This window comes from Spodoptera frugiperda, chromosome 3, assembly GCF_023101765.2.
Source record: "Spodoptera frugiperda isolate SF20-4 chromosome 3, AGI-APGP_CSIRO_Sfru_2.0, whole genome shotgun sequence".
NCBI lineage: Eukaryota > Metazoa > Arthropoda > Insecta > Lepidoptera > Noctuidae > Spodoptera > Spodoptera frugiperda.
Window position 1 is genome coordinate 8,255,303 of NC_064214.1, and position 14,436 is coordinate 8,269,738.

General features: G+C 33.7%; 1 protein-coding gene across 1 annotated transcript; it reads left to right on the top strand.

The window, feature by feature from the left end:
- The first annotated feature begins 302 nt into the window (after window positions 1-302).
- On the top strand, window positions 303-14,427 carry LOC118273936 (GTPase HRas-like). The gene is given in 3 exon segments (XM_035591169.2): window positions 303-945; window positions 10,666-10,782; window positions 10,784-14,427. Coding segments are annotated over 3 exon segments (540 nt in total). The 5' UTR covers window positions 303-549; the 3' UTR covers window positions 10,811-14,427.
- Window positions 14,428-14,436: the final 9 nt, after the last annotated feature.

Consider the following 14,436-nt stretch of genomic DNA (forward strand, 5'->3'; position numbering starts at 1 on the left):
AATTCATCGATAAAATTAAAGCAAAAAATAAGTTAATTTTAGTGTGAAACATTTTTTTTATTAGTTTTTGCAGCGCCATCTGTATCGTTCTCATCAAACCAACAACAGCTGACAAAACAAAGCAGTGTACGTTCTGAATCCTATTTTCAGTTTCTAAAAAACATTATATAAGAAATATTTAGCACAAAATATTAACAAACAAAGATTCATACTGTAAAAAAATCGAAGTAAACGCTATAATTAGTTTTAAAATAAAATATTTGAAACCACATAAATGATTGAAGTTACAGATGACTCATCAACATACAACATTTCAAAACGCACTCCCACTCCGGTAAAAGGGTGAGTGAACCGCCTCATTGTTATTTATTGCATTTGCCTCTAATAATACATTAATTAGCCGTTTTACGGACACAGCGAGTGCAATAACATAGGTCGCGAGAGCCATGCCGATGTGAGTAATTTAAAAGGTGTGGCACGACAAGGGGCGTAGTTTCTCGTCTAGTGACATTAGTGGTGTGAAAAATATTCTTCCTAACTCGTCGCAAGATGACCGAGTACAAATTGGTGGTGGTAGGCGCGGGAGGCGTCGGTAAATCCGCATTGACTATACAGCTGATACAAAATCATTTTGTGGACGAATACGATCCTACGATCGAGGATTCGTATCGGAAGCAAGTTGTTATCGATGGTGAGACGTGTTTGTTAGACATCCTCGACACGGCGGGGCAGGAAGAGTACTCTGCCATGAGGGACCAGTACATGCGGACGGGGGAAGGCTTCCTGCTGGTGTTCGCAGTGAACAGTGCTAAAAGTTTCGAGGACATTGGCTCCTACCGGGAGCAAATCAAGCGGGTGAAGGACGCGGAGGAAGTGCCCATGGTGCTGGTGGGGAACAAGTGCGACCTGCAGGCCTGGGCAGTGGACATGGCGCAGGCGCGAGAGGTGAGCCTTGTTTACATTGTACACCACTGCACACCCCACACTACACTCACATGTCTGTTGTTTGTGTACACTCTGCCAAGTGCCAATACACTGCAGAGCTGACAACAGAGCTGTAAACTCTTTAACAAGCACTGTAAATTGTTACACTTGACTAAACAACACCAATTTGTCTTATAATAGCTTATGCGGAGCTGTTGTAATTGTCTTATGTAAGATCTTTATTTGTGTACATGCACGCATTAGTTCTTCAGTCGGCTCTACTTCCTACATCATTTGAGATTAAGGCTAACCACTCTTTAAACGGAAGGATAAAGATAGAATTAATTCAATCACCTTATGCTAAAAGGTATGATGTCACAGCTATATACAAATATGATCACTGACAACACATACAGGTCAATGGATAACTGGTCTCATATGTGACCACAAATGCACCTCATCATACCTTGTAAAACTTTTGATGATGTAATCAACATAATTGAGGTAAATAATTGAAATGAACATAAATTAATTAGACTAAATTTTAGGTATGTATGTTGTTCTTGCGCAAGAAACCTTCGCATACATAAACTTAAAATAAACAGGACTTTGCCCATAATTTTATCTTGCAGTACCTCTGAATTTTGTACTGTATATGGATTACTGTAGATCGCTTCAGTAAACATGGTGTTAGAAGTATGTTTAAACAATTTAAGATATTTGGTAACATCACCCAATAGTTGCGCAAACAACTTGGAACTGTATTACATTAACCTCATATTCGTTTCATTACAAAATTCACGTGTGATTTTATATGAGGCAGTTTCAATGTTATTCTTTGTCTTTTATAAAAGTAAAGTTATTTCTTAGTAAATATTTTGCAATTTGTGTTATCTTGGTGCAGAACAACAACCTGTAGCTGATAATGTTCAATGCAAACATCAATAAATACTTGAAGTTGAAATTCTTAAAGAAATGTATGGGACACCTGTAGCTTTGTCCACATTAACTGGTAGAGGATTGTACTGTATTTTTTAACCTAAATTAAGGTCCTTAATTATGTTTTCTATGTATAAATTCTCAGTAGTATGGATTCTAAAAGCATGCCTTGTATTTTTTTAGCTTGCTTTGTATTCCAAATATTCGCAAATTCTAATAAAATTAAATTAACTAAATGAATTTATATTTGTTAATAGGCTACAAAACAGCACTAATACATGTCAAAAATTATTATAATATAAAAACATCAAGATGAGTTCGGCGTTTCCTAGCAAATGTTTGTTCTTTAGCATCAATGCTTGTTAAGTTGTTGTCAATTTATCCACTTTGTCCACTTTGTTTGACCCAGGAGTTAAACCCTATGCTTTTCAGTTTTATAATAGAACATTATCAAGATATTACATAACTATTTATTTATTTTTAGACTGATGTGTCATGTCTATACCATGTAAACATAAAGGAGGACATTCCATTATGGCTATAATAATGTCTATAAAAGCAATAACAATAATTATCTGTGGTTTCATCCATATTTACACTCTATTTCAAGGGTCTTCACAAATGTAACTGGCACAAAGACAATTTTTTTTAATTTTATTATCTGGTGCATAGTAACTATTAATGTTAACTATAGCTTGAAGTTACTTGGCCTTACTAATAGGCTACCACTTATATTATACATTTAAAGTACCTAATACCTTTTAATCAAATAAACTATTACACAGGATTTACAACATATATTGTGAAAAGTGGGTGTACATTGTACAGTGGCATTACATGCCGTAATGTGCACATCTGCCTACTGCTTTGAGAATAAAAGATGTAACTATCTACAATATTCATAAACAATGAAACTATCAAATATCCATTAAATTAAACTTGCAAACAAATAAAGTCACCATATTTTGAGCCCTCCTTTATAAACATGCTGTCACATCCTCCTCATACGAAACAAGAGAAAATAAGCAAGTTAACAGGCAATTAAAATTAATTAAAATGTTCTTAAGAAGTGAGTCATATGACATCTGTGCACTGTAGTCTCATGTGCCACTTTGGTTCAATGAAAGCAGTTCATAATGCTACCTACACTTTCAGACGCTTGTTTCAATTATTTTCAGACTCATAATTAAAGAGAAATTGTGTTAGTCTTGCTTTGTGTTTTGTTTTCACCTGAATTTGTTACATATGCATACTTGTATATGGATATTTTTGAGAAAGAAGTATCTAAAACATAACTTAGAATTCTTTTACTTATTGTTTTGTAATTATACAAGTCTTATTACAGAATACAATAGCACACTAAATCAATGTTTTGATGGATATAGTGAACAAGTAATGCATAAAAATATTTCTTATGTTAAACGGTTTTAATAGGCTTATAATTTATGGTCATCAAAATAAAGTGTGTGTTACCAAATATCAGATCAATTGGACGTTAGGAAGGAGGATAAATTCCATTTACTAAATTTGACACAAACAAACAGGTCAAGCTAAATAAAACTATTAGAACTTTAAATAGTCAATAATATGAATAGTAAACTATAGTACTAGCATAGTAGTAGAGTACTCTGTACAAAGAATAATATTTGCATTCAGAATCATAATAATTATGGCATAAGATCTGACAATACATTATCATGATATAGTTTTTTGTCTTCGTTTTAAGTATTCTGTTAACATTGAACAATGTTCACTGTTATAAATAACACTTGTGCAAACTGTTAGGGAGTGGAATTCTTTGCTAGAGTCTGTGTTTCCTGATAGGTATAACCTGGATATCTTCAAAGCCCGAGTGAATAGGTTGCTTATGGGCAGATGTGCTCCATTGTAGGCCACATCATCACTTACCATCAGGCGAGATAGCGGCCAAACATCGACCTTTTACCTTTTAGGTACATAAAATATTGTATTACTCCTTTATTTCCTGTAAGTTTAATCAGAAGTGTATGTATCCAATAAAAGACGATACTTTTAACAAATACCATTCTATAATGGCTACTATAATTTTCGAATTTTCTGAACTAACTATAATTTTTGTCCGACCCCAATATTGAAACCAAGTAAACTGCTTAATAGGTCAATGCTCAAGCCATAAGTTCAAAGCATAAAATCTCACTTTTATTTCGACTAGCAGTATACTTATTTATTAGTCATTTATTATAGTATAAAAATATACCATTTGTGGTTTATATTCTGTCACCATATTTGGTATTATTTTGTCAGTTCAAGGCTTGCAACTATTTATATTTTTATTGATTCTCTTGGCTCTTACATCAGACTCGTTTGTTCTGTAGTTTTAGCAGAAATATGCATAACTATAATGCAATTTTCAACAGCCATACTGTATGAATGTGCTGTACTCTTGCAAAAAATTGCCTAAAGTTTCCTAGTACAAAAAATAATGGAGTTTTCTATAACGAAAATCGCCATTTCAGGAATTACTTATCATCTTTTTTTATAAAATTTCATGCTGAATAGTCTACATACTAACATTGAACTTAAGTATATGTGCACCTCTGCCTATACCCCCGGAGATATAAAGGTGTTCGTTATGTTGTTGCCGTAAATAAAAACAAACACTTTCCCTCTCAGAGAATACGACTATTATCAGAGGCGGCCTTAGGGGGTGGCGAACAGGGCAATCGCCCGGGGCCTCGCTCTTGCAAGGGCCTCGCGCTACACAACCTGAGAATTATTACATAGTCCTGAGAATTATTGCCACTACACCTGTTACAGTTGCGTCTGCTGAAAGGAGATTTTCGAGGCTTAAAATCATTAAAACATATTTGAGGAATTCGATGACACAAGATCGGCTTTCAGCCCTTGCTATTCTTTCCATCGAAAATGACGTAGCTCATTCGTTAGATTATTCTGTTTTAATTAAAAATTTTAGTCTTAGGAAAAGTCGCAATACATCAATTTTAAAATGTATCATCTCTGTATTTGTTAATTTTGCAAATCTTTCAAAGTAAAATCTTTTAAAACTCAAATTTTATTTATTTGTATAACTTTAGTATTTCTCGTCAAACATAACAAGTACCGGTAAACTATGGCAACTTTACCGGACCCTTGGCAACTTTACCATACTATAGGTATTCGGTATAAACTCATTTATCTAAAAATCTACCCACTAGAATTCTGTTTTGTAATAGTAGTATTTTTTAGACATTAAAAGGAAATATTTACTATATTTTGCGTAGACGCAGGACTGCTATTATGCCAGTAATGGCCGTCACAATGTAGTGCGTGAAAATGTGCTAAAAGTTAGTATTCCTAAATTGTGCTCACAGAGCCTTAATTATTTGTCACAGGTGAGTGAAATTTTGATCTTGTATGTATAATATAGTTGGGATTACTGTTGTAAAGTCAGCAATTGCTTTTTCTTTAATTTATTGATAAATAATCGCTTCGGTAATGTTGACACAGGTTAGGTAAAGTTGCCACGGCCTGCTTTGTGCTTTGTGACAACTTTACCTACAGTTAGGGTTGGCAATAAATGTTTTTTTCTTGTTTGTGTGTATGTAACCATTTTCGAATACCTAAATTTCACAGCATAATAGTGAATATCCTGGATGATAAGTTATAATGTATTTAAATACATTATAATTAATTAATAGCCAATTTGGCTCTAAAACAAAAGGTATTATTAATAATACCTTTTGTTTTAGAGCCAAATTGGCTCCCATGAAACAAAACTGCAAAAAACTCGGAGCTAGACACTATAAAAATTATACGGAAGTGATGTTAAAATTAGCTATGGAGATAGTGAAGTCATAAAATTAAAAAGTCAAGGATTAAACATTATTTTGTAGCCCTTTTTTACAATTTTAAACATATATACTTAAAATTTTAGAACTTAATTTAGTTTAAAAAGGAATAATATTTATGTTAGAAATTTGTGCGTTTTTTTTTACTTTAGGTTTAAGGTTTATTAATTTTTTTTTAAAATATACATGTCATAAAAAAATTCCTCCTTTTTTGACAACCCGGAGCGTAACAAATTATTTGTATGTAAATTACGATGAAACCCGTGGCAACTTTACCTACTGTCTGTGTAGCTGTTATCTTTAAAGATTTCCTCATATTGTTTGCATTTTAATACGAAAAAGTCCTAGATGAAGCCCTCTGTACCTCAACAACTCTTTAATATGCAATACACGATGAATACGGCGCGTAGGTAAAGTTGCCAAAAAATTGGTATCTTTACCCATGTTGCTTTTTCTTTACTACGGCTAAAATAAGTGTTTGTATATAATGACGATTACGGTAAAGTGAGCCAGATAGACTGCAATTCTAAATATATAGTTTTGGTTTCTATGCGTCTTATGGTTAAAAATTTATTTCGTTTTTTGTTCTAAAATATGGTAAAGTTGCCATGTTTTACGGCTAAACCAAACAACCAGACCTACTTTCGCATCACATACTTTTTACGAAGGACAAAGGGCCTCGCAAAGACCTGCCGCCCGGAGCCTCGCAATGGGTAAGGCCGCCGCTGACTATTATAACATGGCGGAATTTGTTTATAAAAACAACAATAACTGAGGAAATCCCATTCAGTATTATAGTGCATGTAGGTGTAAATAAACAGCTTGATAATTAAAAATAGGAATATTATCTAGATATGGGTTATTACTCCTTTAACACAATAACATGTTCTATATGGTCAATGGCTTTAACTAGTTACTTTTTCAACTAAACTGCTGTTATATTATATTAGCTTCTACCAGCGGCTTTACCCGCGTTCCTGTGGAATAAAAAGTATCCTATTTTTTATTCCAGATCATAATCTACCTCTGTTCCAAATTTTATCCTGATCCCTTCAGCCGTTTTGACGTGATTGAGTAACAAACACACAATCTCACAATGACAATAACATAACGTCAGTCCTAATTATATTCCCCGAAACCAATGCACTTATGCAATGTAACTCATATATTATCATAAATATTGTTCTTTTCTGTCTTTAATTTTTTTTTAAATACGATTAGATAATTATATTAGTTAGGATGTTCTCCTGTGTTGTGGGTGTGTTTACAAACATACAATTTCACGTGCACATGACACCCAGTTGCAATTAATAATATCTATACTAATATAGTATAGTTATAAAGCTGAAGAGTTGGTTTGTTTGAACGCGCTAATCTCCGGAACTACTAGTCCAATTTGATTTTTTTTTGTGATGTACATTTATCGAAGAATTCGCGCGGAAATAGCTAGTAATCATATAATATTCACCAACAATACTTTTCCTAACCCAAGACCTCTTGCTCAGCAGCCGTAGGGACACGTTTGCGAGCATTCATCAGAGCTAGAGCGCAATTATTATGGGTGGTCTTGGCAATGCTCCTATTATAGGGATTGTTCCAGTATTTGTTTATAATTTCGATAATAGTAACTGGATATGTCAACACGAAACACCCCTTTTTTGAAGCCCTCTCAATTTATAAACAATGCCTGCTTGAGAACAGGAAGCTTGCTTAGATTCAAAGAGGACGAAAATCTGTTGTTATAACAGTTTAACTTAAGGCCTCATCAGTGTTCTCTTAAATATTTTTTTACCGTTACAATACAACTAACCATAGGTTCTTCGAAAGCACTTTCTTTCGCACTCCTTAACCTAGTTATTGCTACCAAACTTAACCCCTTTTTAGGTCTTTTCTTTTACCTTACCTACATCTACATCAATGGTTTTTTTTTTGAGGGGGGAAAATCATCCGACGACTTCTCCCGCCTTGGTCTTCTTTTAATTCTGACTTTTGGATGCTCCAAATTATAAATACGTTGAACCAGAAGGTTATCCTATCCCTTCCAGCTATTTTTATTATTTTCATAATCGTATACTCTGAGTAATAAAGTACTGAAGCATGCATTAAACACGAGTACATAATAAATGGATAACTATTGTAGCATTAGTCATTTCAACAATGTTTTGATAAGTTTAAAATGAACCTACTGTGTAATAAGACACTGTAGGTATAGTTTAATTAAATCATCGTATATGAGTAACTTCCTAGTGTAGTGTTACCTAAAAATATCCTTGTGGTGAAGCATCAGGCGCACTGTAACTACTCCGGAGCTGCGGACTAACTAGTGGGTTTACCGGGGCTCCGGCTCGAAAAGCAGAAGTAGGAACGGGGTGGTTTTTAGTCTGTAAGAGTCTGACACTCCCTCCCGCCTCGCCCAAGGCGGGAGAAGTCATTGGATGATTTTCGCCACTCAAAAAAAACCCTGTAAGCACTAGGTTACATTGATGTCTCTAGGTCGAGGTTTTAACTTAACGCCGTCGTCGCTTAGTTTGTAAAAATGACCCTGAAATGAGGCTACAAGTTAAGTTATTTACTAAAATGCTGGCGTTCAGCCAAATTTGGTTAAAACTCCATATTCCGTAGCCTTACTGACCCATAAATATTTGGGGTAGCGCCAGGAACAAGGCTGTTGTTATTGCCACTACGTAAACCTACTAGTAATCAAGTAGATACACAAAAACAGCGTTGGTAGTATTTTTTGCAGACGTTAAAATTCATATAGTTATGTCGTTTTTGCTGTAACATAAAGTTTTTATTTATTTAGGCTTAAGATGGGACGGTGTAGCCACAAACGTAACTCCTATAACACCAATTTCAAGATTAATAATCTTTATTTTTGTATTATAACTTTCGTAAGAGTTAATATGTTATTCGGCTTACTCGCGTATTTATTTGACGAGCAACTCGACTAGTTTCAAGCTATGCTAGAGGCCCATATTCATGAGCACTGAGCAGCATTCCGCGACGCCACGACGTGTCGAAACTGATCGAGTTCCTCGTCAAATAATTACGCGAGTAAACCGAATAACATAATAATTAATCTTTATTTTATAGTAAATACGTTACCATTAAGAACCACGCTTTTGGTCAACAACAAAAAGACCTCAACAATTTTTATATTAACTAGTAAAATGTCCAATCTGTTTTCGCAAAATCGCAACCAACTCTCAAGTAATTCGATTAGTGGTTAGAAATTTTTGGGCGCTGTCTGTCATCCACCAACTTAATGAACGACCTTTCGACCGCTAAGCCTCTTTCTGAAGTTCAGCTTTGAACGGTTTAACTGAAAGTTTGTGGCTAAAGTTTAACTGTCGCGTGGCATTGTTCTCGAGGGTTAGGGAAACCAACATTAAATGATTGTTGTTTTGTGGTTACGTCCACGGACTCAAATTGAGGTTCTTAGATATTTTTATTTCACTTTTACCATATAGATTTATGAAATAAAATATATGAACTGGTTATTCAACACTGTAATGTTTAGTACTAATGATGTAATTCCTCTGCATCAGGCAAATACGATGCTACTTTATCATAATTGTTTCCTAACAGGTTCACTAGTTATAATCATAACTAATATGATAAGTCCCACAAAAGTTTGGAAAGGGGAATCCCAAAAACATTATTCACAGACGAAAATCCCATGGGTCTACAAACGTTACTCAGATTTGACCTACATATCGAACGCTATCAGCCATGCACTAATCAAATAATTTTGTCCTGGCCGTCCTACCTAAATCTAAATGCGTTTAGCATGTGCCGTCGCCCCGTCATACCCGCTTTTTAGCCTTTCTTTGACGTCACAGACGTTTCATTTACGTCACCTAGTCAAACAGAGACAAGTTACTCCATTGTGTTGTCTGATGCCTGTCTGGTTTTTTGTATAAATAATATTTGCATTTATTTATACTTCACAATGACTTTTAAAAGAGTTACGCTAGTTTCTCACTCGTTCTTCTTCACATAAATCTAAACTTTGGAACGAGGACGCGTGTTTCTTCAACAAACTTTAAATTTTATTTAACAAATCATTATTCTCCTGCGTTATTAAGCATCGTGGTAGCTTATTATCATCCTTATTTTTAATGGATTGGTTGAGAGCAGTGTCACAGCTTAATTTATTAACCAAATTTTGTGTCTCAATCGGCAGAATTGTTAACTTTTGGTTGATGATAATGACGCCGTTAACTTTTTGTGATTATTTTTGATGAATAGGCCAATAGCTTTGACAGACTACCTATTCTATGTATGGTTTAGTTGAAATAAATCATTTAACTTTACGAGTTATTCCGAATGTGGTTTGATGATATCTTGAATCATATCCTGGGTTGGGCAAATTGGGTCGGATTAGGTGTGTCCAATCTTTATATATACAATACTATAATTTAAATATATACGTATACTACTACTAATTTATGTGTACTATAAATTGGACAGGGGAATAACATTGCAGCTGTCATATTATGTTTAAACTTATCTTATTTGTATGTGCCTTTTAACGATGTTTACTTTTAATTCCCAATTTTAACTGCAGCAAGGGAGAGGTAGGTAATTGAGAGTGAGTAGTGTACATGGTATAGATGCGATTCAATTAGTTTGTTTGATATTAGAGTAAGCAGGAAATTAAATTATATTTACTTTGTCAATTCAAGCTTTTAAGGTTTTAAACTGAATTGAGTAGTTATCATCTATATATCATATAACTAGTGATTTACTATCAAAGTAAAAGCTTATGATACCAACACTTCAATTAATTATTCAGAAGTAACTAAAAAAAAACAGCAAAGGAAGAACATTGAAATGACTGATGACATAGACGACCATAACCCAGTTTTAAGAGCCTACTGTCCCTTTAAACGTTTCCTCAAACAGGATTTAACGGAGAGTATAACATTATATTTTATTACAAACTCATAAAGCTACGTTATTACGATTACAGGTGGCGCGGAGTTACGGTGTACCCTTCGTGGAGACGTCAGCCAAGACCCGCATGGGAGTCGATGACGCATTCTACACACTTGTCCGAGAAATCCGCAAGGACAAAGCGAGTCGAGTAAAAAGGAATAGGAGAGGACGAACCATAGGCCCCGGACGAAAGTTTAGGTGCACCTTTCTCTAATTCGATAAATAATTTAGTACTAATATTTGTGGATATTATCTGACGGTGAACGTGTAAGTCAATTTTATTGTCGACAAACTACTCTTTAGTTAATGATCGATTATTACAAAGCTAATCGATTAACAATCGATTTAGCTTTCTTAGGCTAGACTACAAATTACACAATAGTTTTTGTTTACAATAATATTGACTTCGTGCCAGTAGGCTAGCTTATCGACTACACGGCTCACGAACATGGAAATTGAATCTTAAAACTTGAGTTCTATGATTCAATTTTCACGTTCCATAGTGTAGTTAAGGTTAGGGGAAACGCTAAAGGTATTAAGTAAATACTTATTAGCCTTAATATAAATTTATATTATGAAACTTCAGATATGTGCAGTTAGAGACCTATTTGTGACCCATCCTGCAAGCAATCTATCCTGAATCTATATACTAATCAGCCATATATGCAACCCATACATAATATTCAGATATATAAGTGGTAGATAGAATAAAAAACTATATGCAGCCAGTCAAACATTTGGTGCAAACCAATTTAGATACTTACTCGCTTTTCGACTAATTTTTACCATTTATATAAAAACATTCTACATAGCATGTAATCCTTGTATAATATTAATTATAATTAGCTAATCTCTGTGAGAAATATCCATAAATATTACATAATATAATGTAGTAATGAGGCAGTTCTAAAATCTTTGGCGTTCTTCTGAAGCTGAGTAAAAATTATATGAAAAAAAAAACATTTTGTACAGTGAAATATTTCAGAAGTTATGTACTTTGTGCTTCTTTTGTATGAGATACTTCAAGCTTGAATGTATGGGTATGAGTGTATCTTTGTGAGGGTACCTGAAGATACAAGTTCATTGATTAGGGTTCTACTCATTTGGAAACACACAGTTCAAAGAAATATAAAGCCATGCCTTTATCTCCTCGAAAGGGATAAGCAAAAGTACGCATTTTATATGTCTCGTTGATCGAGCATTCGTAACTGCGACTGTAAAACTAGTGATCTTTAAAGAAAACTGTTTATTCATTAGACAAATGATATTTACACATAAGTAGAACCGTAAACAACGAACCAGTTTAAACTTGTCTCAATAAAGTTAGTATGATAATAAGCTGAAGCTAAAGTTTATTCTATAAATTAGAATACATCTCTCATTGAAGATATCTACTAAGTTAGCGGGGTTTATCATTATCGCCCCTCTAACCATAGACTTCAGTCGCGACTGACGGAGGATAGACAAGATTCTAATTATTTATTTTTAAGTATTAATCCCAAATTAGACAATTAAGAATAATTTTCGAAGCTGTATGATAAGTTTCCAATCATGAGGGTGATCTTTTACTAAGCTTTTTGAGCACTTTCTATCCTTTTATTCTATTTAATATTGTATCTGGATTTTATACTTTGTTTCTTTAATACTCACCTTACGTTCTGGCATTGAGTTCTCAAGGTGCTATTTGGAACATAGTATGCTTGCAGATACCGTATATGTGAAGAAATGTAAGTGTGTATATATATCTATCTATATCATACTGCTTTATACATAAACTACAGCTGTACTTACTGCCTACGTCTTACGTAATGTCTATGTACTTCCTAACCTCCAGAATATTCCATTAAATGCATGAATTTGTCAGAATATGAGGGGAGGGCTCGAATTACTTCTTGTAATGGTTGTGCGTTATACAAGTACAAGTTCATTTTACAAGGTAGCCCGCAATGTATCAGTTACTTATTAAATTCTTATTGAGGCGGAGAATTCAAACGATAAATTGTGCGAGCTCAGCCATGTATCATATCATTACTATAGTAAGCATTCGATACATGTTGCACTCCATAGTAGCCCCTGTCTTATAAAAGCAGACACCTCTAGCAGGTCTAACTTTACTTAATCTTATAACTCTTTCGAATCGATAATTTTATACATGATATGGATATCGATTAAATAATAATCTGAGAAATGCTACTCCTTGTAGTTCCTAAAACAGACTAGGAACCAGTTTGTGGTAGTCTACTAGTTTAAATTGTTGTTAATGATTATCTAATGGATTCTTCAACTCGTGTAGTTCGTGCCCTCTCCTCCGTAACCCGAATGACTATACACAAAGTACTAGCAATAATATCATTATACAATCGTTATTGTAGCATAATATTAGGAGCATTGTTGAATGTTTTCTACTTTAGCTAGAAGCAATTTTGCAAGCTATATTGAAGTTTATACTACTTTATGACTAACGCTTGTATTTTTTGATAAAATAATTAATTAAACGTAACTATAGGATTTGTAGATATTTCCTTTGCCATAATAGTTCGTCGAAATAATTGGCAACATTTTTTGGCAAAGGACGAATACTACACATCCTATTTAGTTACGCTTAAGGTTGCTCATAAATTGCCCTCTATGAACTTCTTAGGGAATTCCGTTGTTTTATCAAATTCCTAATTTTGCGTGTTATACTTATGTAAGCATGCGAAATGTTTTACAGTGTTTATATTTTACTCAGCATGTACAATGAATTATTCAAACGAATTTTTTAAATCAAATATCAACAATCATACTTTTTAATATTTTGACAGCGTTTTTATTTAGGATTTTAAGTTAATATTACAATTTTTAGTTTTAATTTAGCTATAGTCTGAAAATACACCAGGTACTTGCTATGTTTTGTTTTTACCGATTGTATGACTGATGTCTATATCAGAATAAAATATTCTTGTTAGACCTAATTAGCTATTAGCACTATACCTAGTACCTACCAATGAATCGTTCAAACGTTATTTTTAGCTCAAATAATATCGCTCTGAAGGCAGGCTTTTGAGTGCATGAACTAGACGTAAATAGACACGGTCGATAATGAGCTACAATGCTGGGATGAACTTGTAGCCTACTTCAGAGGGGTTGTTATTTGACTTGTACGAGTTACACGTGCAGCAAATCAATTTTATGCATATTACCGATGCCACGTTAGTAACACTGACAACAGCGATAAAAACATCAATTGCTTACAAAATCCTTTTCCAGTGTCAATATTAGCTACATACAGTCAGTACCTTTTAACCTTCGATTGGGTGCCAAAATAAAAGTACTTGGTGTATTTTTATGAATTACTTATGTAATTTAAGTTCGAACGAAAAATCCAAGCTGCCATGAAAATCGTCATCAGCCAGAATAATTTTTGCCATGAATTATGTATACCTACACCCATTTCGTAGCCATAATTTTGTATTTAATGAAAATATTTTTTAAAGCTTTGCAATAAACATTTACAGTATAAAAATCTATGTCAAGCTGTATATGAATATTAAGTTGCTTGTGAGCGTTGTTCAAATGATTACTTTTTTCTTAAGTAGTTTTAATTTTTATGTCCTGAAAAAGAATTATAACATTTGAGACAACGCTCACAAGCCAGGGCGTATAGTATGTAATATTTTTTATTATATTAAATATAAATTTCAAAGCTAGTGCACAATTTTGTTGGAAATAGTTGATATTTTATAACTAATTAATTCTGTAACAATATAGCACAAGACTGTGTGCTAATTGAAATAAATAAAATTGACGAGGTAAAGCGTTTTTT